The sequence below is a fragment of the Solanum verrucosum genome, unplaced genomic scaffold (assembly GCF_900185275.1).
Source record: "Solanum verrucosum unplaced genomic scaffold, falcon-dt-bn FXZP01000088.1, whole genome shotgun sequence".
Taxonomy (NCBI): Eukaryota; Viridiplantae; Streptophyta; class Magnoliopsida; order Solanales; family Solanaceae; genus Solanum; species Solanum verrucosum.
The window spans coordinates 1,335,999-1,358,361 of record NW_026020077.1 but is presented as its reverse complement, the minus strand read 5'-3'; the positions used below and the strand labels follow the sequence as shown (position 1 = coordinate 1,358,361).

The window sequence follows — 22,363 nt, the reverse complement described above, 5'->3', positions numbered from 1 at the left end:
GAAAACTCTTATTTTAAGATTAAAAATTCTCTCCTACGAAAACCCTCTATCAAAAATAAAACCCCCTATCCCACCACCAAAAAAACCCTTCTTCCTTAAATGTTTAAATTAAAACAGTAAATTTGCAAATTTTATATTTGAACATTGTATTCTGAAAATAACTAATGTATATTTATTACGGTCAATTCTTTCCTAAAAAGTAAAGGTAAAAATAAAAGGAGAAGATAAAAATTAGGCTGGCAACAAATTTCACATTTCAACAGAAAAAAAAAAAAAAAAAGAATAAAATGGAGTGCTTCATCATAATATATAAATGGAGTCAAGTTTCGTCTCAGCAAAAGCAAAGAAAGGGAGGAAGAAGAACATATATTCACTCTGCGAATTTGGATAGTGAGAGAAAGGAAAATGGAGACTCTACGCCAAATTCGAGCTAAGAATTCATATTTTCTTCTTCTTTCCCTTCTATGGATCACTCTTCTCTCTTCATCCATATCCGCAACTTCACCTCTTTCTCAGTCAGATCAGGTTTTTTTTTTTCACTTTTTCAGCTGCAGTTTTTTTCGTGTTCAACGAACAATTTGTTTCTCTATATGATTAGCGTTCTGGCTTAGATCGAAAAGGATGAATTTCTTTTCATGATGTTTTTTTTTTGTTTTGAACTCTTATTTATGTTAGGTTTTAAATGCAGAATTAACGGAATTTGGGTTTATGTATGTTTCTGTTACCGGTTATCTTGTAATTATTGAACTAAATTAACCTTGCGATAGCTGTGATTTTGGTTTTGGCTTTAGCTGAATATTAGTAATGCGTGATTTGAATTACTAGCAATCATCAGTGATGACCTATTTTATTTGTCTTGTTTTGAATCTGTTTGCGTTTAGAAATCACTTCTTGGAGCTGGTAATTTTCCTGGCTGACCACATTCAATTTTTTGTGCATAGGGTACAGAGCAGCATGCGACAAGGTAAGGTTTTATTTCGGATTATAGTTGTAGCTCGTATTGTTTCCTATTCCGAAATTGTACCTTTGAAAATAAATTTAAGAAGCCTCTTAACAGTACATTTGAAGATATTTTCTGAGGCAATAAGTTGTATCATAGTTCTCTATCAGAAAATGAAAAAGAGAAGTTGTATCATGGTTAAATCTTCTTGTTTTTCCTCCGCCTTTTCAGGCCTTATGTTCCTTTTCAGCACGATACTGTATGAGATAAATTCTAGATTTCAACTGTACTATTAAAACATGTTTGAAAGCAATCCATTTTAGATGTGCCATTCCCTTGAAGTTGTCACTTATCTGAATTATTTTCTTTGCTGCTCTGAAGTCCCGCACAAGACAAATCACAAGTTCACGAAGTTCATTGCTCCAGAGAGAGAAGCCGGGCTGCCTGGAAAGTTGTTGAGGAGGTATCTGCAAAAGTACTTCATTTGACTCAACTTAAGCTCTGCTGCAAATACGGGACTGAAAATTGCATTTTTACTCTATCTGTGCTGTGCAGTACTTAATGCCCTTTGTAGAAAAAGAGAAGTATGAGCTTCCTAGGCAGTGTAGACTTCATCCAAGTAATGATCTTTTCAGAGATCAGGAGGAACATAAAATTCATCTTGATGTGAATGAATGGCGCTGTGGATACTGCAGAAAAAGCTTTCGGGCTGAAAAATTTCTTGATCAGCATTTTGACAACAGGCATTCCAATCTTCTAGACGTTGTAAGCATCATATACTATTCATGTTTTTGTTCACTCCAAATTTTAATTCATTTCATATGATTTATGCAAAAAAATAATTCTTGACACTGGAGTGAGAAAACCAGCCTTGATGCACTCGTGTAGAATAGTTCATAACGTGTTAATAAGTGATAGTTCGATTGGCCCTAATATGTCTTGAATTATATGAATAAGATTATCAAATTGATAGGGGATCTCTGGCTTACTGCTCTTTATATTGCACACGATGTTGGGAGTCTGTGAGATGCTGGTTGGTTGCCTCATCTTGTCTGTGTTATTAATAGTGTAGGTCTAAGGGGATGGAGATGAATTTTCAAGAATAAGGTGACAAACTACAGTCCGCAAACGATTGTTTTTATTAAGAGCTATATGGGGATTTCTCAAAAGATCTATTTGGGGATTTAGGGAATCCATTTTGCAGCCCTTCCTTTTCTCAGAGAAGTACTGACAACCCGAATCTAGTTTTCCTAAAAAACTTGTCCAAACAAGTAGAAATAGAACTTAAGTTCAACTAAGCTTATTTCCCCTCTTTTATTATTTTTCTGCATCTTCGGTTTGAGGGTCAATTCTAGTTTCAGGATGAATCCAGAGTTGTATCTTTCTCTTCTTTCACCACCCTTTCTCATACCTGTTCTGTCTGGACTCAGTAGCTTATCATAATTTACCAGCATCTAAGTCTTTGTTCCATGGAGGTGATTGCCAAGTATAAATTAATGAGGTTTATAAATACCTCAAAAAATGGGGGGGGGGGGGTGGGTGTAAATCCCTATATGATGTCACATACATTTGGGTAGCGTGTGATCTATTGTAGAAGCTAAAGTAAAATTTTTATGCTGAATGTTGCATTCTATATTCAGAGTTGAGCAATATATTTTGTAGGATGAGATATTTTTGGAGGTTGAGATCACACCATGCTTTCATTTTAAGTTCCTTGCCTGTTATTTTAAATCAAAAGCTTGTAGCTCCCTTTGGTGAGAACATATGTTCATCAATGGTCGATAGGATCTTCCTACCACTAATATCAACCTAAGTAGTTATTTTAGCAAGTTTCCTGGTGTCATGGTAACTCTTCTAGATGGGTCCAGCACATTCATCAAGTACGTTTGCAACTCTTGTTCAAAGAAAAAGATTCTGGTTTCAGTTTATAGCAAGAATCTTTTTGAACTAGCCACTTCTTTCATCATGGCTGGCTTGTTATCAGTGAATACTTTGAACTTATCTATTACAGAAACTGATTTCATCATAGTATTCAAAAACCAAGTGGAAGTAGGCTGATCACATTATTCTTTCTGGTAATTTTATTTCACAAGATTCATAACTTGGTCCAGGTCGGGCCACTGACGAGTGTGTCAGGAAGTTAGAGTATTCTATTATTTACCATGCTTTGATTTTTGAATTAGAATAATGTTTTATAAGGTATGAAGTAATCTTAGCATATGATCTCATGTCTCAGGGTCACAGCAAATGCCTGGCAGATGTATGTGGAGCTTTGCATTGTGACCTTGTGATGGAAATCAAATCCAAGAAGACCAAGTGTAATCCTGCGGCAGCAGCACGAAATCGTCATTTATGTGAGGTTACCTTCTGAACTTAAGCCTATATGTCAGATTAACTTGCCAATTCTACTGATTTCTCTTTGATATCAAGTCCATTGTTTCCCCTTCCTTGCAGGGTCTTGCAGACAAATGTTTTCCTGCTAATCAGAGTCCATCGTCAACTCGTCTTCATGGTACGCTTTCTCCATAGTGTTAGAATCTGAAGTAATTAAATAGTTGCTTCTACTTGTGATGATCTTTGGTTGGTTTGATGTCAGAACTATTCTTACGCCAATTCTGTGATGCTCACGCTTGCTCGGGGGGTGGAAAACCATTTTCTAGAGGAGGAAAGGTATGGTTTGATTACTGAAATGCCTTAATTATGTGCCTTCTGTTAAATCTAAATAAAAGTTGTATGACGGATTTATGGACTTTTGATCTATCTTGGGTATAACTTCATACGATACTCTACTGAGATGTAAATCTTGTCCAGCAATTTTGCAAGGCACTTTCTTTACTTGTTCAAGTGGATATTTTCTCTACATTTTGTAATATTTTCAACTTTTATGCATGTGACATTATATTTGCAGAAGCATATAAATCGGTTCTACTTGGCAGCTTCAGTATTGACGTTGATGCTGCTCCCTCTATTTTACCTTATTGTCTATTTGTACCAAAGGTACTGCCTCAAAACTTTGAATCACCTAGCCTCCATCAAAATTTGCATTAAAATAATTACTTCTTCATCTGCAGTGAAATCAAAAGGGGAACTCAAGAACTTAAGCGCATAGCAAAAGTTGGAAGAAAAGCAAAACCTTCTTAGCTGTGTACAGTGGTGATACTCTTTTTGGGTGAGGATATTTATCTATCTTGTTTAACTCATGTTGGAAAGAAATGGTTCCTTTGTCGTAATGCATGCTACACCAGTTTATGAAATGTATTTCATAGTGAGCCGAAACATTTGCATCATGAAGGGATGCTAATGGATTGACATTGTTCATCTTCTTGTCTGTTGTAGGCATTTCTTGGTGACGGTTCATTTACCATTGCTGGATGATCCGAGATCCGAGGCAGAAGTCAATACATTTCCTCCGTCAGCATGGTACAATGCATCTGGGCATTTATCTCTTGTCAGCCTGGATCAACCGATATCATTGAAGCAGAAGCTAAATTCTTACTCTGTTGTATCAATTCTCAGACCCAGAGAATAGTTCTCTTGAGAAGACAATCACAATCTCTTTTCTCTTTATGAATTGTACATTGGGAGAACATGAAATCTTCATGTTGTATGTTTCTTTGGGTAATCTGAAAAGTTCAATTCTTGGGGTGTGTTGACCTTGCATTGTTATGACTGATAAGTGGTAAGCTCGGAAAAGTGTTAGCAAATGGAAAGACAAGTCAGTCAATGGCAGCATTCCTTTTAACATTTTTCTTGTATGCTTGTTGTCCAACCTATAATTGGTGTTACATGGAAGACATAGGAGATTAATTCAAAATAATGATATAGAAAACACTAAAGCATTTGCTATGTCATTTGTTTTTGGTGCAAGGAGAGAATATCATGTGTAATAGCAGGACAAGCTCAATAGACGACTGTGGACGACTTCAATTGAGTCATACAAAATTTGTACATATTTTTGGATACCAAGTCGATATTTATGAAGAAATCTTGACTCGTAAACAAAGGATTTCGATTAAACAGTTGGGGTCAGATAACCAAGTTACATTTACTGCTGTCTTAAATATGCTTTGCAACAGAAACCTTCCACTCTCTCCAATGTTTTGTTCAGCAGTGTATACACACTCGCCTTTGCTCTTTTGAGGTTCCACCAGTTCACATGTCGATAGATCTTACACAAACCAACTGATGACATCCAAGTATTGGGAGCTTCTTGCCTTTAACCACCAGCATTGCTAACAGAACAGTCTCTTCTGAGCCATCCAGGTTGAAACTTATGGAGCTAACACATTGAACGCGAGGGATATTAACTCATTAGATAATAAGAAACCATCAGGGTCACTAAGCCTGATATATGCCAACACCTCATTGATCTTGTTCCCTTCAGATAACAAAGAGCTGAATTCTTCTGGGGAGATTTCCCTCCTTTGCTCATCCAAGCAGACAACATGCCCACTCTCAATATGAGGCTTATAGACCTCACAGAGGGAGAGAATAGTCGAGCTGCCAAAAGCTTTGCCAAATGACTTCAAATCCAACCCTCGAGCAGTTCTCAAAGACAGCATAACAACATCCATTGCTATGTCTTGGGCATCTACTTTACTGTCCTGGGAACAATTCACTAGTCCATTCTCCAGATTTTGCACATAACCCATGTAATCTTTCAGCTTCCTCGGCCTTGAAAACCTTAGTCCATTAAGATAACTGGCTGACCCAAGTCCAAAAGCATAAAAAGGTTTGTTTATCCAGTATGTGTAATTGTGCTTGCATTGATAACCACTTTTGCAGTAGCTACTTATCTCATAGTGCTCATAACCAGCATCTCTTAGCATTTCAGAGGCCGTTCTGTACAAATCAGCAGCTTGGTTTTCAGAAGGCAGAGGGAATTCCCAGCTGTATACCTGTGGATACAACAATTTCAGTTCAACAGTTGAATGTGCAAGTGTATCACTACGAACGTGCTCTTTTAGATGTGAAAAATGTAGGATATTCTTCCCTATACTTAAACAATATTGAAGTTTCATCTTTACAGCTGAAATACCCCTTGTGATAGAAGCTATGGAGAAATTCTCAATAAAAAAGCATAATATCAAGTCACTGAAATTTACGGATAAAAGATGCCTCAATAACAACAACAACACACCCAGTGTAATCCTACAAATGAAGTACGGGGAAGGTAAAGTGTAAATAAACCTTACCCCTACTTTGAGAAAGATAGAGAGTTTTGTTTCTAATAGACCCTCAGCTCAAAGAAAGATGTAAAAGAAAGCGGTAGCAACAAGCAGACACAACATCAAGATAGTAGAATAACGAGACTAAAGAAACAACGAGTAGTGATAAAAATCTAAGAATACGAAAACACAATAATAAAACTAATACTCCCGGATAAAAGATGCCTCAATCCCAAATCAATTTGAAAAGTAGCTGAAAAGAGAAACTTGAAAAACATATCAATTTGAAAAGTAGCTGAAAAGAGACTTGAAAAACATATCAATTTGAAAATTAGCTGAAAAGAGAGACTTGAAAAACATGCTGGCAAAGGAAAATCTCAATTTAGCAAGTGAAGATTCAAGGTTGTTTTACTTACAAAGATGCAAACTTTGTATCTTGCTCAACTTGTAAATCGTAAACTGACACATGTGTCGGCTTTGCTTGAATAGTGAGGCTCAAGCTTTGTTCCCACATATGTGGTTTCTGATGAGGAAGTGAAGATATAAGGTCCACACTCCAATTCTCAACATTACATGATCCAACAATGTCAATAGCTTCATGAATTTCCTGTACACCGTGCGCTCTCCACAACTCCTAAGCAACTCCTCCTGGAATGCTTGAACTCCTAGCGACACTCTATTAACTCCCAACTTCATCAAATCTTTCAATTTTTTAGCATCAAATGTACCAGGATCCATTTCTATTGAAATTTCAGCATCAGAACACACCCCGAATTTAGCGTCCAACGTCTCCATGACTAGAGATACTAATCTTGGTGGTACAAGTGAAGGTGTACCTCCACCAAAAAAGACGGTTTCAAGAGGTGACTTGTAGTCGGAAGGTATTGAAGTGGCTTTAATTTCTCTGCATAGGAAATCAATATAGTTAATAATTCGAGGGTCGTCATCACCATAAGGTGAAGATGACCCCAATGCGACGATGGGGAAGTCGCAGTAGTGACAGCGCTTTCGACAGAACGGGAGGTGAACGTAAGCTGAGGTTGGAGTATGCTGTTGTAGCAACATATTCTCCATTGAGGCATTTTGTCGAACAGGTTGTGGGGTTTTTGTTATTGCAGTGATAATTGTGTTCGAGTAGTTGCGGGGTTTTTTGGCCTTAGAGGGAAAAGCCGTTAATATGGGAGTGAAAGTTGATCTCAGCATTTTTTTGGGAAGGCCAACGTATAAGTCAAGCTGGAACAAAAATTAAACCTGAGTAGTTCAAACTACTAGAGAACTTTATGAGCATAATTTTCCTCTTTTAATATTTGATGGGTGGATATCCGTAAAGGTGATTGAGTTGGTGTAGCATATGATATTTCATAACGAAAGCTAATAAATATTTTTTTTTAGCCGTCATCTTCTCAATCAAGATGTTGCACCAAACTTACCTGATATAGTTAAATATCCTATGTGATATGCAAGTTATTGTACTATAGCAGTTTACTCAGTGTGCATACATAAAATTTAGAGCAACTTTTACATATAGCAAACACAAAATTTATATTTATATGCTATAGCAAAGTTTGTATAATTGCGCTCCATAACAAATATAAATATGTATATTTCGCTATACATATACAAAAGAAAACAGTTGTATAATTTGTTTTGGTATACATATACAAAAATATCAATTGTATAAAGTGAGAGAAGCGAGTGAGCGAGCGAGATCTGGGAGAGGGGAGAGAGGGGAACGAAAATATATGTACATGTACAATTTTCACGCATTTTATACATTTGCGTTTTGGTATAAAGTGAGAGAGGCGAGTGAGAGAGCGAGATCTGGGAAAGTGGTGAGCGAGATCTAGGAGAGGGGAGAGAGGGGAACGAAAATATATGTATATATACAATTTTCTCTCGCTTTATACAAACACAAACGTATTTTATACAATTTGCGTTTTTGTATAAAGTGAGAGAGGCGAGTGAGAGAGCGAGATTTGGGAGAGTGGCGAGCGAGATCTGGGAGAGGGGAGAGATGGGAACGAAAATATATGTATATATACAATTTTCTCTCGCTTTATACATACACAAACACACTTTATACACTTGCGTTTGTATAAAAAACGAGAGAGGCGAGGGAGAGAATGAGAGTGGCGAGCGAGATTTACCAGGAGAGAGGTGAAATAACAACAGTTTGCTATGATATACAATTAAATCAAACTATATTTATAGCATTTAATTTGAACTAATAGTTTGCTATTATATACAATTTTTCCTAAAATTTAATGGGTGGCCCAAGTAAAGAAATCAAACCTCTTTATAAGTTACTCCTCCGTCCACTTTTATTTGCTTTTTCAAAAGTCAATTTGATTAATTTTCAAAGTTAAATTAAATTACATTAATTCGATATTTTTAAACTAAAAATTTAGATATTCAAAAACTATACGAACAGTACTATAAATTACAATTTTTTGCATATCAATATGATGAAAAATACGTCATAAAATGTTAGTCAAAGTTTTTATAGTTTGACTCTAAAAAAGGAAATTATGACAATTTTTTTATTTTTTTAGAAATTATGACAATTAAAAGTGGATGGAGGTAGTATAACACATTGTTTTCTAGATATTTTTAAATTGTTATAAATAAATATTGTTATAAAAAATATATAGTACACATTCTTTTTCAATTTATGTGACATATTTCATTTTTTGAGAGTCAAATCGTTAAAATTTGATAGAAAATTTGCTCACAAAATCTTCAAAGTTTTTAAATAAAATTTATTTATTTGTAAACTAAGTAAAAAGTATTAGTAAGTCACAATAATAAACAATTTAAAGTATTTAAAAGAAATAGTTACTGTTTGAATCGAAATTCGAAATGTGTGACATAAATTAGGATAGAAGAAGTATAACATTATAAAAAGATACTTCCTCCTTCCCAATTTATGTGACATTTTTCGGATTACAAGGTTCAAACATGTTTATCTTTGACCATAATTTTTTTCAATTATTTTGAATTGCCAATTATTGTAACTTATAACACTTTTTACGTAATTTACAATTATATAAATTTCATTTAAAAAAAATTGAAGATTCTACGCGTAAATTTTCGATTAAACTTAAACTGTTTGACTCTCAAAAAATGAAAATATCATATAAATCGAGACAGAGGAAGTAATAAAAGAGTGAAGTGATCACTTGAAAAAACAAATTATCCATTCTTTTGTGAGAAAATAGTCAAAAGCCCCCTCAATCTATTAGTTAATTCTCAACTACACATTTATTTTGTACGGGGTCTATTACCCCCTGAACTATTCAAATATGGAATAATCACCTCCCTAAAACGTCATAACTAGTTTTATGTCAAAGTTGTGCAACACACACGATGAATCACTGTACATTCATTTTTTTTTCTTACTTTTTTTCCTATAAATTATAAACCTAATCAAAATAATAATTTAATAATCCCCTGTAAAATTATGTAAAGTTTCCATTTTTATCAAACCTGAAAATTAAAATTTATAAAAAATTCTTTAAAATAGAGATTGTTTTTCCAAAATACTAATGATTTTTTAGAGAATAATAAGAGAAAATGAGGAAAAAATCTCTACACCAAATTAAAGAAGAAGAACAACTCAATAGCTAGTCTACATAAAGTTTCAATTTGAAATCGAACCCAAAAACAAAAACTTGCAAATAAGTATTCACAAATGTGGGAGTGAAAAACAAATTTGGTAAGAATGAAATTAGAAAGTTAAATTTCAAACTCACCATTGTTGGTTCAATGTGGTTTGACTTTTTTTTTTTTTTTGTGCGGAAATTTTAAGGAGTTAAAGAAAAAACTTGAACTCCATTTTTGAGCTTCATATATAAGAGTTTCTTATGAGTTAGGTGATTGTTATTGCGAAAAAGGGTTGATGTTTGATTAACTAAGCATAAATCAGTAAGCTACAAACTGATTTGGAGCTCCTAGAGACGAAATTTAGAAGACCACCATGAAGGACTTTGAGAAAAACTTGAAGAAATTATGAAATAGGTATAATAATTTTGTGATATAAGAAAAGGGAAAGAATTTTAAAAAATGAATTAATTATATAATCTCCAATGAGAGACTGCCACATGGACTATTTTATTCATATTTAGTCATTTTATGTCTTTTTTTAAACTCTTACGCGCCTACAAGAGGTGTATTCACCTCCTTGGATAAGTCAGTGTTTAAGGGTCACAAAATATCAAAAATAAAAAAATTACGAAGATAATAAAACCCATAAAATATAAATATGTAGTTGAGAATTGACTAACTATTTTCTCTTCTGTCAACATAAAACAAATTATAGATAGGGAAACTAACATGTTTAGTCCCTCAAATATCAATGGATCTTTATTTTGATTATAAGTAATCCAATTTTGTATAAAATACTGTTCCCGCTACAATTTCGCTCAATCTCTGTTTTTGGCGGCGAAAAAATCCCTTCGTTTTCGCGTCTACCGTAAGATTCCGATCAAAAGCCATGAATTCCAGAGAGCTAACGCTGTTCTCAGCTGCCGCAGTGTTTGGTGCTTTTGCCTCTGCTATGACCATTCGCTTATTTTTCAACCCGAAAAGCCGTTCTGTTACTGACCCAGATTCGGGAGTTAACGGTTTTCATCAAAGGAAGTCGTCGTCTTCTCGGAACCCATTTGATCCTTCAAAACGAGAAGGGTTTGTGGTTTTTGAACTTTTATCGATTGTTTTAGGTCCTTAGTTATGTATTTTACTATGGTTCTGTAATTGTAGGTATTTGACGTGGGATGATTACTTTATGGCGATTGCATTTCTATCTGCTGAACGATCCAAGGATCCAAACAGGCAGGTACTACTCTAATTTGTGAACCGAACCGATTTTAAGCATTTTCATGAATTTGAAGTCATTTGGAACGAGTGGATGATTGTAATTACACGCCAACTGTTTGTTAAATTGTTGTATATTTCATGCTTAATTGTCGTAGGTGTCGTATTGCCAAAAGCTAATGTATACTTCACTGAGTTCACTTTGTCAATTGACAGATCTATATTATTAAAAGGATTCCTTCCTAAATAGAATAAGAAGGAATGGACTGTTTTGTAACACACAATAGAAACTACCAAGTAGTCTTGAGATGATACACAAACTAAAGACTCCGATTTTCGAAGAAAAGCTACTGATTGGTTTGTCTTATTTATTCTGCCGTTTAGGTGAAACCAAAGTAGTTATCAGTGGTTGTTACCCCTTTTAACCTCATGATAAAAGGAGTTATCTAATAATTTGTGATGATCGGATTTCTTCCAACTGAATGAATGAAGCTGTTTATAGACAGTCACACTTGTTCATGGTGCTCTCGTTAAATGCTCTGAACTCTTTTGTATGATATTTCCACTTTTTACTGCTCTAATGCTACTTTGAGGTTGACTTTCTTGAGTCAGGTTTCACAAGGTCCCTTGGGACTAACCATTTTCTGGCTGTTTGGCAGGTTGGAGCATGTTTGGTGAGTCAAAATTATGTAATATTAGGTAAGATGTATTTAAAGGAATCAAATATATGTCTATTGAAAGCTGAAAAATGTTTCATATCTTTAAGTTATTGTTCAAATCACATTTGATTAGGAAGAACCACATCAATTCATCTAATTGTCTGTCGGAGCAGCTCAGAGATAGATAAACTAGTTTCACATTCACTTAGGACCTCAATATTTGGTTAAATTTCACTTATGATACTATAATTAATCATTTCTTGATTTGAGAACTCCGATGGTCCTATCACTTTACCATTATATTGGTTGAGTCATGATTTCATATTGGTTCCAGAAAAGATGAAATAGATATGGTTGCTTCTGAAATAGTAGGGAGATTAAAAAAGCTTCATTCACTTCTTAATACTTGTGCAATGCTTTCGTAGGAACTGCAAACATTTGCAAGACGCCAGTCTTCAGTTGCCCCTCTTAAGTTGCTTTAGTCTTTGCACATTAGTTAGTATTATTTAACATATGCTCTATCTCGTTTTTATCACTTGACGTAGAATAGATGTAGCGGCATTGCCACACTTGGGAGTATATTGGTTAATTTCACACTTGAGATTCATACAGGATTTTTGATGTTGGAAGTCCATCTTTGACTCTCCAATTTGTTATCTTTTTTCATATGGGTATTTATTATTTGATTTTTTCCCCGTACTACATGAATGTTTGATTAGGCTAATCACATAACTTCTAGAATATGAACATTGGGCAACATATTTACTGCCAATTGGTTATTAGATTCCATCTGATTGATGCTCTACTTTTAGCCAGGCATTGGATACAATGGGTTCCCACGTGGCTGTTCAGATGACAAGCTTCCCTGGGCAAAGGTTGTTTCTGTTCAAAGAGCGTATATCTTTATTACTGTCACTGTTATTCTAATTAATTCCTAACATTTCAGAAATCTAAAAATGGGAATCCACTGGAGACAAAGTATCCGTAAGTAATAAGCTTCTCTGAGACATTTTATGTGTAATTTATGTCAGTAGACTACACAATGTTGTTTTGTAGGTTTGTAATTACCTTACCAGTCATACTATCTTAATTCAAGAAACAAGTTTCGCTCAGTCTACATTTGATGACTCTACCTAATTTCAAGCTCACCAATTTTCTTGCAGTTATGTTTGTCATGCTGAAGTTAATGCCATCCTGAATACAAATCATGCATCTGCTGCAGGACAGGTTAGCTTGGGTCTTGACCTGTGCAATATCGATCTGATGTCCTGTCACTCCACTGCCAATCCTTTTTTCTCTCTCTCTGAACAGCCTCTTTTCTTATTAAGTCTATTGGAAATTATTTTATCTGGCCTGTGTTTTGCCCAGTATTATCTCACAGAATACGCCTTACCCTATTATGCAGAGGCTTTACGTGACAATGTTTCCTTGCAATGAATGCGCAAAGATTATCATTCAAGTAAGTCTGATCCTATTTGACCTCAAAATATCTATAGCACAGCTACTATGGAAGAATGATAATATGGAGGATTGCTTCTGTTTGGGAGCTTAAGCTTTTTTGGATGTTCATTTTATAAATTCAGTGAGACATGCACTAGCAGAAATTATGTGAAGACAACAAAACAAATTTGCACCTCACTTTTGAATTGAAAATACTTGCATCAGGATTTGGTGCTCAGATTCCCTTAAATCAAGATAAATACAGATATAAGTAGGCACGTTTGCAACTTATCGAGATATAACATTCAACCATAAAGAGATTAATGAGGATTCTGGAATAAAAATAGCTATGGAAAGAATCTGTGGGTGTTCTCCAGTATTTTTTTGACTTCTATGCAGTATGCACAGGGAACTAGATTTGTGATTAATTTTGCGTCTCTGCATCATGCATCTTCCCTGTTTGGTTTTCCATTAATTTATACTTCTCAAATTTCTGTATTTTGCAGTCTGGTGTTTCAGAAGTTATTTATTTTGTGGAGAAGAGATTAGATGGTTCTGACACGGCTTATGTTGCTTCCCACAAACTTCTGTCATTGGCTGGCATTAAGGTAAGTCATTTTAGTGTCAACTCCTCTCCAAGAAATGTTACCTCGAGGAGATACAACATCTTACCAATGAAAAAAAAAGAGAGAAGATTTTCTCAGTACTTATAATCCTTGGTGCAAAAGTGAGCAACAGATATCAGTTATTTTGATCTGTGAACTTATTTAAATGCTGATTGTAGGTAAGGAGGCATCAGCCACTGATGAAAGAGATCTCAATCAAGTTTGAAGAACTATAGACATCAGACACTCCTCGATGATGTGCTCTTCTCTAGACCTTAATGTATCTTATGGATCTCTCTTGGGTTAAATATCAAAGATTGATGCATCTTAGTACTGCTGCTAAGAGGGTTGAGGACTCTCAACTCTTACTATGTAAGGTGTTCAACTCTTGAGATGTGTACCAATGTTTGTAACTGCTCACTTTAAGATGAAAAGCTGCAACTTCTCGTTATTACCGAAAACACTTTCACTGGTTAATGTAAAGATGATGAGTTAACTTCTTTAACAGGTGTTTTAGTACCAAAGTAGATTGGTTTTATGTTGATAAAAGTGTGGTAATTACATTGATGTATCCATTTCATTAGAAGTTTAAAAAAGAAAAAAAACATGTTTATATGTGATCCACTTGTAATCAGATTCTCTGATGGCTATGGTTTGAGACAGTTCATTCCTTAAGTCTGCCTCTAGCAATAGAGAATTTGCCTGCATTTTGCAAAACTTGGAATCCATAGGGGCAGTTTTCAGGTATTCCAATTAACAAAAGATGGAAAAAGAAAGAATACTGAAACATTGTATAGAATGTATTCATTAATTTAGCACCTTCAGGGATCCAAAATTGCTAGAAAGGAGATGATGACAATATTTGATTAACCTTTTAGTAATACAACATTAGCTCTAATCGCTGTCAGTAAGCTGCTGCAATATAGACTAGTTCATCGCCTCAATCCCACATGCTGGGAATAGGAACATCTCACTGTCTATTCATTCAGACAAAAAACTAGCATTAAAAATGCCTCCAAAATCCCAAATGCATCAAGCTCACTCCAGCAAGCCTAATTTTTCTCCAAAGCAAGGAAATTTTACACGAACATCATGCAACCAAGTTCTCCTTTTCTCTACAACAAGAGATTCTCTTTTTGTATTTCAGTAATCTAATCAGCGTTAAGAGCCTCAAGTTGCCTTCTGAGCTCTTCAAGGTCATCCGCAGGACCAACTGTTTCTGTGACAGGTGGTTTTGGGTATTCATCAGCTACTGGCAGCTCATGAACAATACCTTCAGGAAGGACACCTGCAATTAAAATAAACAATACATTCAGGTTAAAGTTAACATATTATAAGTATAATATTTTCAGATGATTTCAACCATTAGTTCTATCTCTTTCTTCTTTAAATTGTAACCTAACATACGATCCATCACATAAACTATAGTTGTAGGAAGTAACTGTCACATGATATATGGAATATTTCCTTTTTCTAGCCGTCTTAACACAGTTTAATGCAACTAGTGATCTATTGTCTAATTATGTGTTACAATGCCGCAAGTGACCACCTAGAAGTCATTTTATATTGTGTTAAGAATTGCTCCAAGTTTTAATTGCTCAGAATACAGACATCCAAACAGTGTGTTTGACTTCCACCTGAATAAACTAGAAATCCATCCAAAACACAAGAAAGAGAAATTCTCCTAGTATGATCTGGCATCATTGCAGAACAAGGAATTATATGCAATTTTTGGAATGTCTAATACACAAAGATGGGTACTCGAATTTCAGTAGATGATGCAGAATTTGGGGGTACACATTATGAAATAGTGAACTCACATAAAAAGTTTGTACGACAATCTTTTCAGCAAGCTTTATTAATTGGCAAGTATACTCTAAAGCTACACATGGCCTAGAGGGGTATGTGTTGTGCTTTCTATGCATCTTATTATACTAGTGCATGACACATGCAATTTCAGGCAGTTGGCATGCCTGTCCTAATCAATAGCAGAACAAACTGTATTTTCCTTCCAACTTCCATTCTCATGACTAGTTCTTTTACCTTTTAACTCTCCAAACTTCGTGTAAATTCATTCTTTAGCCCCTGTTTCTCAGTTTTAGCATTTCAGATGTTTAGATGGAAAACTATGGATATCACAAAGTAAAGGTTATCCACAACATCTTGGACAAAAGAAACTTTTGTATTGAGCAATATGGGCTTCATTTTTGAGTTATGAACTATGATCCATCCAAGAATTCTAAGTTAGCAGATTACTGGTTTTTTTTTGAGAAATAGCTAGGGGATAACTTGAGGCTACACAAGCAAAATATGTCTATCTGAGTTGACAAATACCTGAAATTTTCACGTCAGAACCATCCACCTCTTCATCATCTACAACGCTGAAAGATCACAAGGCAACAACAAAATCAATTAGTTGAACAACAACAAAATGAATAACAGTTATACGACACCATACTTAAAACTAGAAACTCAAGAAAGTTGTTAAAGTGCTTTCTACCAATATGAGGCATGCAAGAAAGTAGTTGTCTCTAAGCTTACCTCGTGATTTTTTATTTTAATTTGGATAAATTATCTGGCTTACCTTATGTTCCATTCATTATCTGCATGAACAGGGTTTTCTGCAGGTGATAATGCTTCTATGTCCGCCTTTGCTTTAGCAGCAGCATCCCTAGTAGGCTTTGCAAGAATGTATTCCTTCTGCAAATTAGAGGTCACCATAAAATGTCAGAACTTCAATTGAATATCAAATAAGATGACATCTCTTGTAGGACCATGGCCACTATACCTGTCGTTCCAAACAAGCAGCGTTTGAACATTGTGAGTTTGGCTTCATCTCCATTGTTGGAAAATAATCTTTGAGGGCATTGTACCCCTAGAACAAGCAACAAGAAAGAAACTATAAACATCAAAACTGTTGAACTACACTTAATTTCTGTCTTCACCTTGCCCTCCTTTTATAAGAGGCAAGTACCCCTAGAACAAGCAACAAGAAAGAAACTATAAACATCAAAACTGTTGAGCTACACTTAATTTCTGTCTTCACCTTGTCCTCCTTTTATAGGAGGCAAGTTCACTTCTCTACTTGATCAGTTATTTGTGATGAATAGACAATAAGAGGGAGTGATTAAGAAAGTCCTCCGTACTTCAGAGGCTTGAAGTAATTCAAGTCTTTGACTAAAAAAGAAGTTTAAGAAAGAACTTAAGTGTGATAAACATTCTCCCACATCTATCCTACAGCCTTAGTGGGGGAGAAGGGGGGAGAGAGAGAGAGGGAGAGAGAAAGAAAAAGAGATGGCAAGCTTTACCAGATAGCATGACACCTGTCCAAACTTCAACAAGTATTTCAATGTGTTTTGAACTAAAAGTCCAGCTACAACTCCCTGTCAAAGACAGTTCAAATATTAATTTACCAAATGAAATAATGAATTTGTAATACAGCTTCAATCAAATCATAAACAAGATTCTAGTAGTTTTGCAGAAAGAAAAGTTCATATTATTCTTCAAAAGAGAGTGGGAGCATAAACATGAGAAAAGCAATCAAATTAGCAGCAAATGCGGCTATAAAGAGAGAGAGAATAATTTTAAAAATGAGAAGAACCAAACTTCAACCACAATTTCCAATGTTTCTTTTTACAATTACAATTGCTTATCATTTAAAAGTCATTCACATGGTGATCTTCAGGCAGAGAACTTAGAATATGTCATGCATAAAATTAATAAAGAGAAACGGAACATACAAATAATTGAGGACTAAGGTTTTTCATACCATTGTAGTAGGTAGAGATGCAGCACAAACCCCTTCACGCTTTAGGGTCCGTTCATCAATTCCAGATGCTACAACCTAAAAGCACAAGTATTCATTACAGTGAATTATTTAGTTTACTTGAAAGCAATCTTAGTTGGAGTTTATACAGAAAACTGAAATTTGGCAGAACAAAGTAGCTTCACATCATTTTTTAGTTATAAGTTAGCCTTTAACTTTTCTCGAACTTAAGCTTATGATTATTATAGAGGACCGTTACAGAAATCAAGAATCTCCCTTCAAGTAAAGATTGGTGATCATTGATTGAAGCCATTAGGGAAAATTTCAATAACTAAACATACCAGAGGAGGCACACATGCAAAGCAGGCAGTTTCACCAGGAATCAGTAATTGTATGTGACCCGACACAGCATCTTCAGATACACCTACCAAATTCCATCAATGTCTAGTTTAATTCAGAGGTTCATGACGCACATGAAAGACAAAAAAAGAACATGAAATTCAGCCACTTACCAGATTCCATCCATGTTTGGTTTAATTCATTGCAGGCCTGCATTGCAATGAATTACTTAGTGGGTTAATTAACCAAACAAACGAATAACCTAAAACCTAATATCAAGTAAACTTATTTTTATACAGATTAAAGAAATACTAGCAAAACTAACAAGTTTGGAGATACTTTTAAACAGAGGAAATAGGGGTCACAAAAACACACTGGCCATTAATTAAAATTTTAGGTAGCAGATATTTGCTCACCTGATTTACCACCATCCTTGCTTCATAATTATCTACACAACTCAAGACGAGGTCAACCCCACTACCACTCTTAGTTGGCTGGAATGATTTATTTGTAAGACTTGACATAAATGTGTCAAAACCTTCCACAGTTGTTATATTCAACGTGTAGCTCTACAAAGAGAACCCAGTTAAATGAGAATAAGAGGAAGATGGAGAAAACCCTAAGAAATTAAAGGATGCAGGAAAACAAACATATTATTGAGAAAAAGTGTAAAACATTAGCAAAGAAATGTCACAAGTAACCTACACTACCATAATAATTTAAGTTCAAGTCGGAAAAGACTTTCAACGAACCTTTTGGGATGGGCATACACATTCATACAGTATGTAAAGGCAGAAAATATGCCTGCATAACGGCCCTATTGTTCCGATGGAGAGAAGAACCTATGATTAGATTTTCGGGAAATTTCCAAACGAACAATTTCAACGAAATCTTTCAATTTCTTATTTTACTATGTTCAACTCTATGTATTCCTCTATCCGTAGAGTACATTGAATGTACAGAAATGGCTATAACAGAGTTTCTCTTATTCGTATTAACAACTACTCTAGGGGGAATGTTTTTATGCGGTGCTAACGATTTAATAACTATCTTTGTAGCCCCAGAATGTTTCAGTTTATGCTCCTACCTATTTTCTGGATATACCAAGAAAGATGTACGGTCTAATGAAGCTACTATGAAATATTTACTCATGGGTGGGGTAAGCTCTTCTATTCTAGTTCATGGTTTAAGTCTTCAATTGCAACACAAGCCGGTAACACATGCACTGAACATGGTCCAGAGAGGGAGAGAGACAGATGGCACTTTAAAGAACAAATTATTTGCTTCTTTCATGCTTCAAGTTCTAGATGCAGGAAAAGGTTCTATTTTAATCCATAAATGGTCTGAATCAGCTTTTCTAGTATAGTCCATTGAAGAAAAGACTATATACATCCAGATTCCAGGGACCAGTTAAGAAACTAGAAGAAAATACCACGCTCACGACCTAAACACTGTGAAGTCATCATACTCGCAACCTATCTATACAGTGAGGGGACAAACAAGAGGCATTATTGTCAACTGACATAAACCAAATTCATGCTTAAGCTAATCGATAAATAGGAAGGAGCACACTGAAAGAGAAAAGTTTCTTTGTTGAATACCAAAACAAATTTCTGAGTGTCATAGTCTGTTAGGACCTCACCTCCCATTAAAGAAAAGCTAGTTCAAAATAACGCAAAGCATTTAAGAGTAATTAACAGTTGATTTTACAAGGACATGGCATTTTTGTCATTCAATAGTATCTTCAGGAATGGAATGAAAAGAAGAAACAATTACTATAAATTTGTTTATATCCTGAACTTGGTGAAGAAGGACCCCAAACAAACTTTCCTTTAAAACAAAGCCCTAAGTGGCAAACTGCAAACAATCCTACCTCAAGCACAACATCAGGATTTATCTCTGAAAGAGTTTGTACAGCAGCATCTGTCTTTGTCATACCAACCTGGAAGTGACATTAGAATTGTATGGTAAAATGCCAAAGTGATAGTTATTTATAGCTGAACAAAGGATACAATTTCTCATATTAAGAAAATATAAAAAATCTTTGGCTCAACAAAGCAAACTATCAATATAGAAATGTAATCACTCACTAACTACGAAACATATGCACAGGGAGATATGGAAATAAGAATATTTTCTAGAAACACCTGCTCTGGGCGAAAAAATAGCCTATTCATATTAGCTAACTCCACTTTGTCATAATCATACAACAAAAGACGACCAATGCCACACCTTGTCAGCATCTCAGCAGCAACACTGCCAACACCACCTATGCCCTGTCATGAAGAAATTACAAAATTATGAGCATTTAAATATCAAGGACTAGCAGAAGCATTCTACGCGAGTCTAAAGTAATATATAGAGGACTCAAATACATGTTTAAAAGAGTGTGAAGTCTAAATAATTATTCTGACAGCTTGATGGACATACTAAAGATTTTGCAGTTTCTGGGCCTTAAACAGGGCTCTAAGCCCTTTTAGGCACCAATATACGGCATAAATCTTACATATAACTTTAGAAAGTCCAGGAGCTTAACACTCAGATTGGCAGTCAGTATAGCAGATGTATGATGGAAATAAAGGACAGTTTCCTTTTTGTTGATAAGTTAAAATAAAAGACTATCTCAAGTGTAAAGCACAAAAATCAAGGCATTATTTTGCATACATCTAAGACCTTGACAGGAAATATTAAATTATATGAATCCCAAGTTCATAGCATTATTGGAAGTCATGACGCATGTAAAACAATATTGGAGAGTAAAAATGTTGTTCTATAACATTACAAATACAGAATTTGACACAAGGAGGGAGATAAAATACATACAACAATGGCAACTGAGAACTCTCTTATTCTTTCATAATTATTCACAATACCCATCCTTTGGAGTGCCATAAGCCTGCTATAGGGATTGCTATCAACAACTTCAGCACTCATGTCCTGCCACCATCACAATCAAGTAATTATTTGGCTAAAGTTAGTAGTTAATTCCAATGAAAATATGGCATGACGGACTATATACACTAACCTTGACTTTTGAACGGCGAGTAGTTCCTGACTTCTCAAGAGTAGCGATGTTTTCAGCATGCAAATGCATCTAGAAATACGACCAAAGAGAAGAATATATCGAAATATCATGACCAGACATGCGAAAAAATGATAAAAGGTTAATGGCATTTGAAAGATAAGGTGGTATTTTTGACGAACACTGTAGTAAATTTTAAAAAAAAAATCATTGACGGTGTTTCTCAGGTTACATGTAGGTTTAGACGTAAAGATAAAGTGGATGAGAAAGACCGAAATCCCGCCCAATTATGTTCTACTATAAAGTAAGCATATTAAATTTTAAGGGCTATCAAAAGGCAAATATATCCATTTCACATTAAACAAACGAAGTAAACCTGAAGAACTTCTATATAGTCAAAGATATAAACCAAAGCCTACTTAGCATAAGACATTATGAAGGATATGAATTTGAATACATTTAATAAAATATCGAGAGGATGAAACTGCAATGTTTACAAACAACAACAACCATGCCTCAATTCCTAACAAACTTGATCATCTAGATGAATCCTCACCAACCATAATTCTCCATTTAAATTCATCTTAGGCCAAACAAAAAAGTACTCTATTAGAAATCCTATTTTTTTACTATGAGACTGCAATGCTTAATGCAGGTTTTTTATGACAAATCTAAAACACTCCCAGGTAAGTCCGATAAACTGCACAGTCAATGCATAAAAAAAACGACTAATTGAGTCGTTGTTGACCTTGGCAGATATGGTACCTAAATTCTGAACATAATCAGCATTCAATCAATTGACCCCATAATGAATTCTTCTACTTTACTATAACAGATCCAGTTGAATTAGACCTAACATATTAGGAGATTGAAGAATTCGCAACACCATTGAACTTACCTTTTCGATTAGAGCAAGATGGGAAGGATCTGAGATTGATTTCTTGAGAGAATGGAGATCACTCAGCAATTCTTTGAGCTCCACCTCCATGATTTTTACCGATTTGACGACTTCTCCCGTATGAATTTTGCTTTTGTTTGCTGGGTTTAAACGCCAATTTGGGTAATCTTTGTGCTAATTGTAATAGCTTTTGTCAGTCCATTAAGGTTTTGGAACCATAACTCATAAATCCCAATTAGAAATGTGGAATTACTTACTTTTATTTTCTTTTTATTATTTCCTCTTCTTTGACTTTTTTTTCTTATAAAGAAAAGAAGAAACTACACATTCCTCCTATATGTTTTGTTTTGACTTGTTAGACATACATACTTTAATATTACACAATGCTCTTCGCTTATTATTATGAAAATACAAAATATTGAAAAAAAAAACAATATATTGTAAGTCAAAAATCCTCTTATGTTTTTATTTAATTATTTTGTGTAACATTACTTTAGAATGTGCAGCTAAATTTTGGGTCATCTAGATTATAAATTTAATAGATATGGTAGATATCTGAGAATATAATGAAAATCAAGAGAGAATGATGTAATAAATAATATACTTACGAAAGAAATATAAGATATTAAACTTCTTATTCTCAAATATAATGTAATATAATTGAAGTAAGAAAACCTTCTGTGAAAAAAAAATTTCTCCCAGAAAAGGGGTTAC

The 22,363-nt window shown here is 34.7% G+C and overlaps 4 protein-coding genes across 4 annotated transcripts; 2 read left to right on the top strand and 2 right to left on the bottom strand.

Annotated features, from left to right (window-relative positions):
• The first annotated feature begins 306 nt into the window (after positions 1-306).
• Positions 307-4,669, top strand: LOC125824091 (uncharacterized). The gene is made up of 10 exons (XM_049503445.1): positions 307-525; positions 942-964; positions 1,322-1,403; positions 1,496-1,705; positions 3,177-3,299; positions 3,395-3,452; positions 3,537-3,610; positions 3,849-3,937; positions 4,012-4,109; positions 4,277-4,669. Exons 1-9 carry the CDS (start codon positions 406-408, stop codon positions 4,079-4,081), a joined length of 849 nt encoding a protein of 282 aa, XP_049359402.1. The 5' UTR covers positions 307-405; the 3' UTR covers positions 4,082-4,109; positions 4,277-4,669.
• Positions 4,670-4,946: 277 nt separating this feature from the next.
• On the bottom strand, positions 4,947-7,320 carry LOC125824058 (uncharacterized). Its single transcript, XM_049503410.1, is given in 4 exon segments — positions 4,947-5,822; positions 5,825-5,838; positions 6,525-6,732; positions 6,735-7,320. Coding segments are annotated over 4 exon segments (1,410 nt in total). The 5' UTR covers positions 7,312-7,320; the 3' UTR covers positions 4,947-5,211.
• A 3,185-nt stretch (positions 7,321-10,505) lies between these two features.
• On the top strand, positions 10,506-14,129 carry LOC125824063 (uncharacterized). Its single transcript, XM_049503417.1, has 9 exons — positions 10,506-10,791; positions 10,867-10,942; positions 11,580-11,619; positions 12,396-12,454; positions 12,526-12,563; positions 12,743-12,806; positions 12,985-13,038; positions 13,526-13,627; positions 13,804-14,129. Exons 1-9 carry the CDS (start codon positions 10,601-10,603, stop codon positions 13,858-13,860), a joined length of 681 nt encoding a protein of 226 aa, XP_049359374.1. The 5' UTR covers positions 10,506-10,600; the 3' UTR covers positions 13,861-14,129.
• Positions 14,130-14,390: 261 nt separating this feature from the next.
• On the bottom strand, positions 14,391-21,946 carry LOC125824088 (ubiquitin-like modifier-activating enzyme 5). Its single transcript, XM_049503441.1, has 14 exons — positions 21,650-21,946; positions 20,755-20,823; positions 20,553-20,666; positions 19,877-20,005; positions 19,603-19,671; positions 18,146-18,298; positions 17,903-17,939; positions 17,732-17,814; positions 17,394-17,468; positions 16,933-17,007; positions 16,413-16,499; positions 16,209-16,324; positions 15,959-16,005; positions 14,391-14,912 (listed from the first exon to the last, which is right to left on the bottom strand). The coding sequence occupies exons 1-14, from the start codon at positions 21,737-21,739 to the stop codon at positions 14,776-14,778; spliced, it is 1,281 nt and encodes a 426-aa protein (XP_049359398.1). The 5' UTR covers positions 21,740-21,946; the 3' UTR covers positions 14,391-14,775.
• Positions 21,947-22,363: the final 417 nt, after the last annotated feature.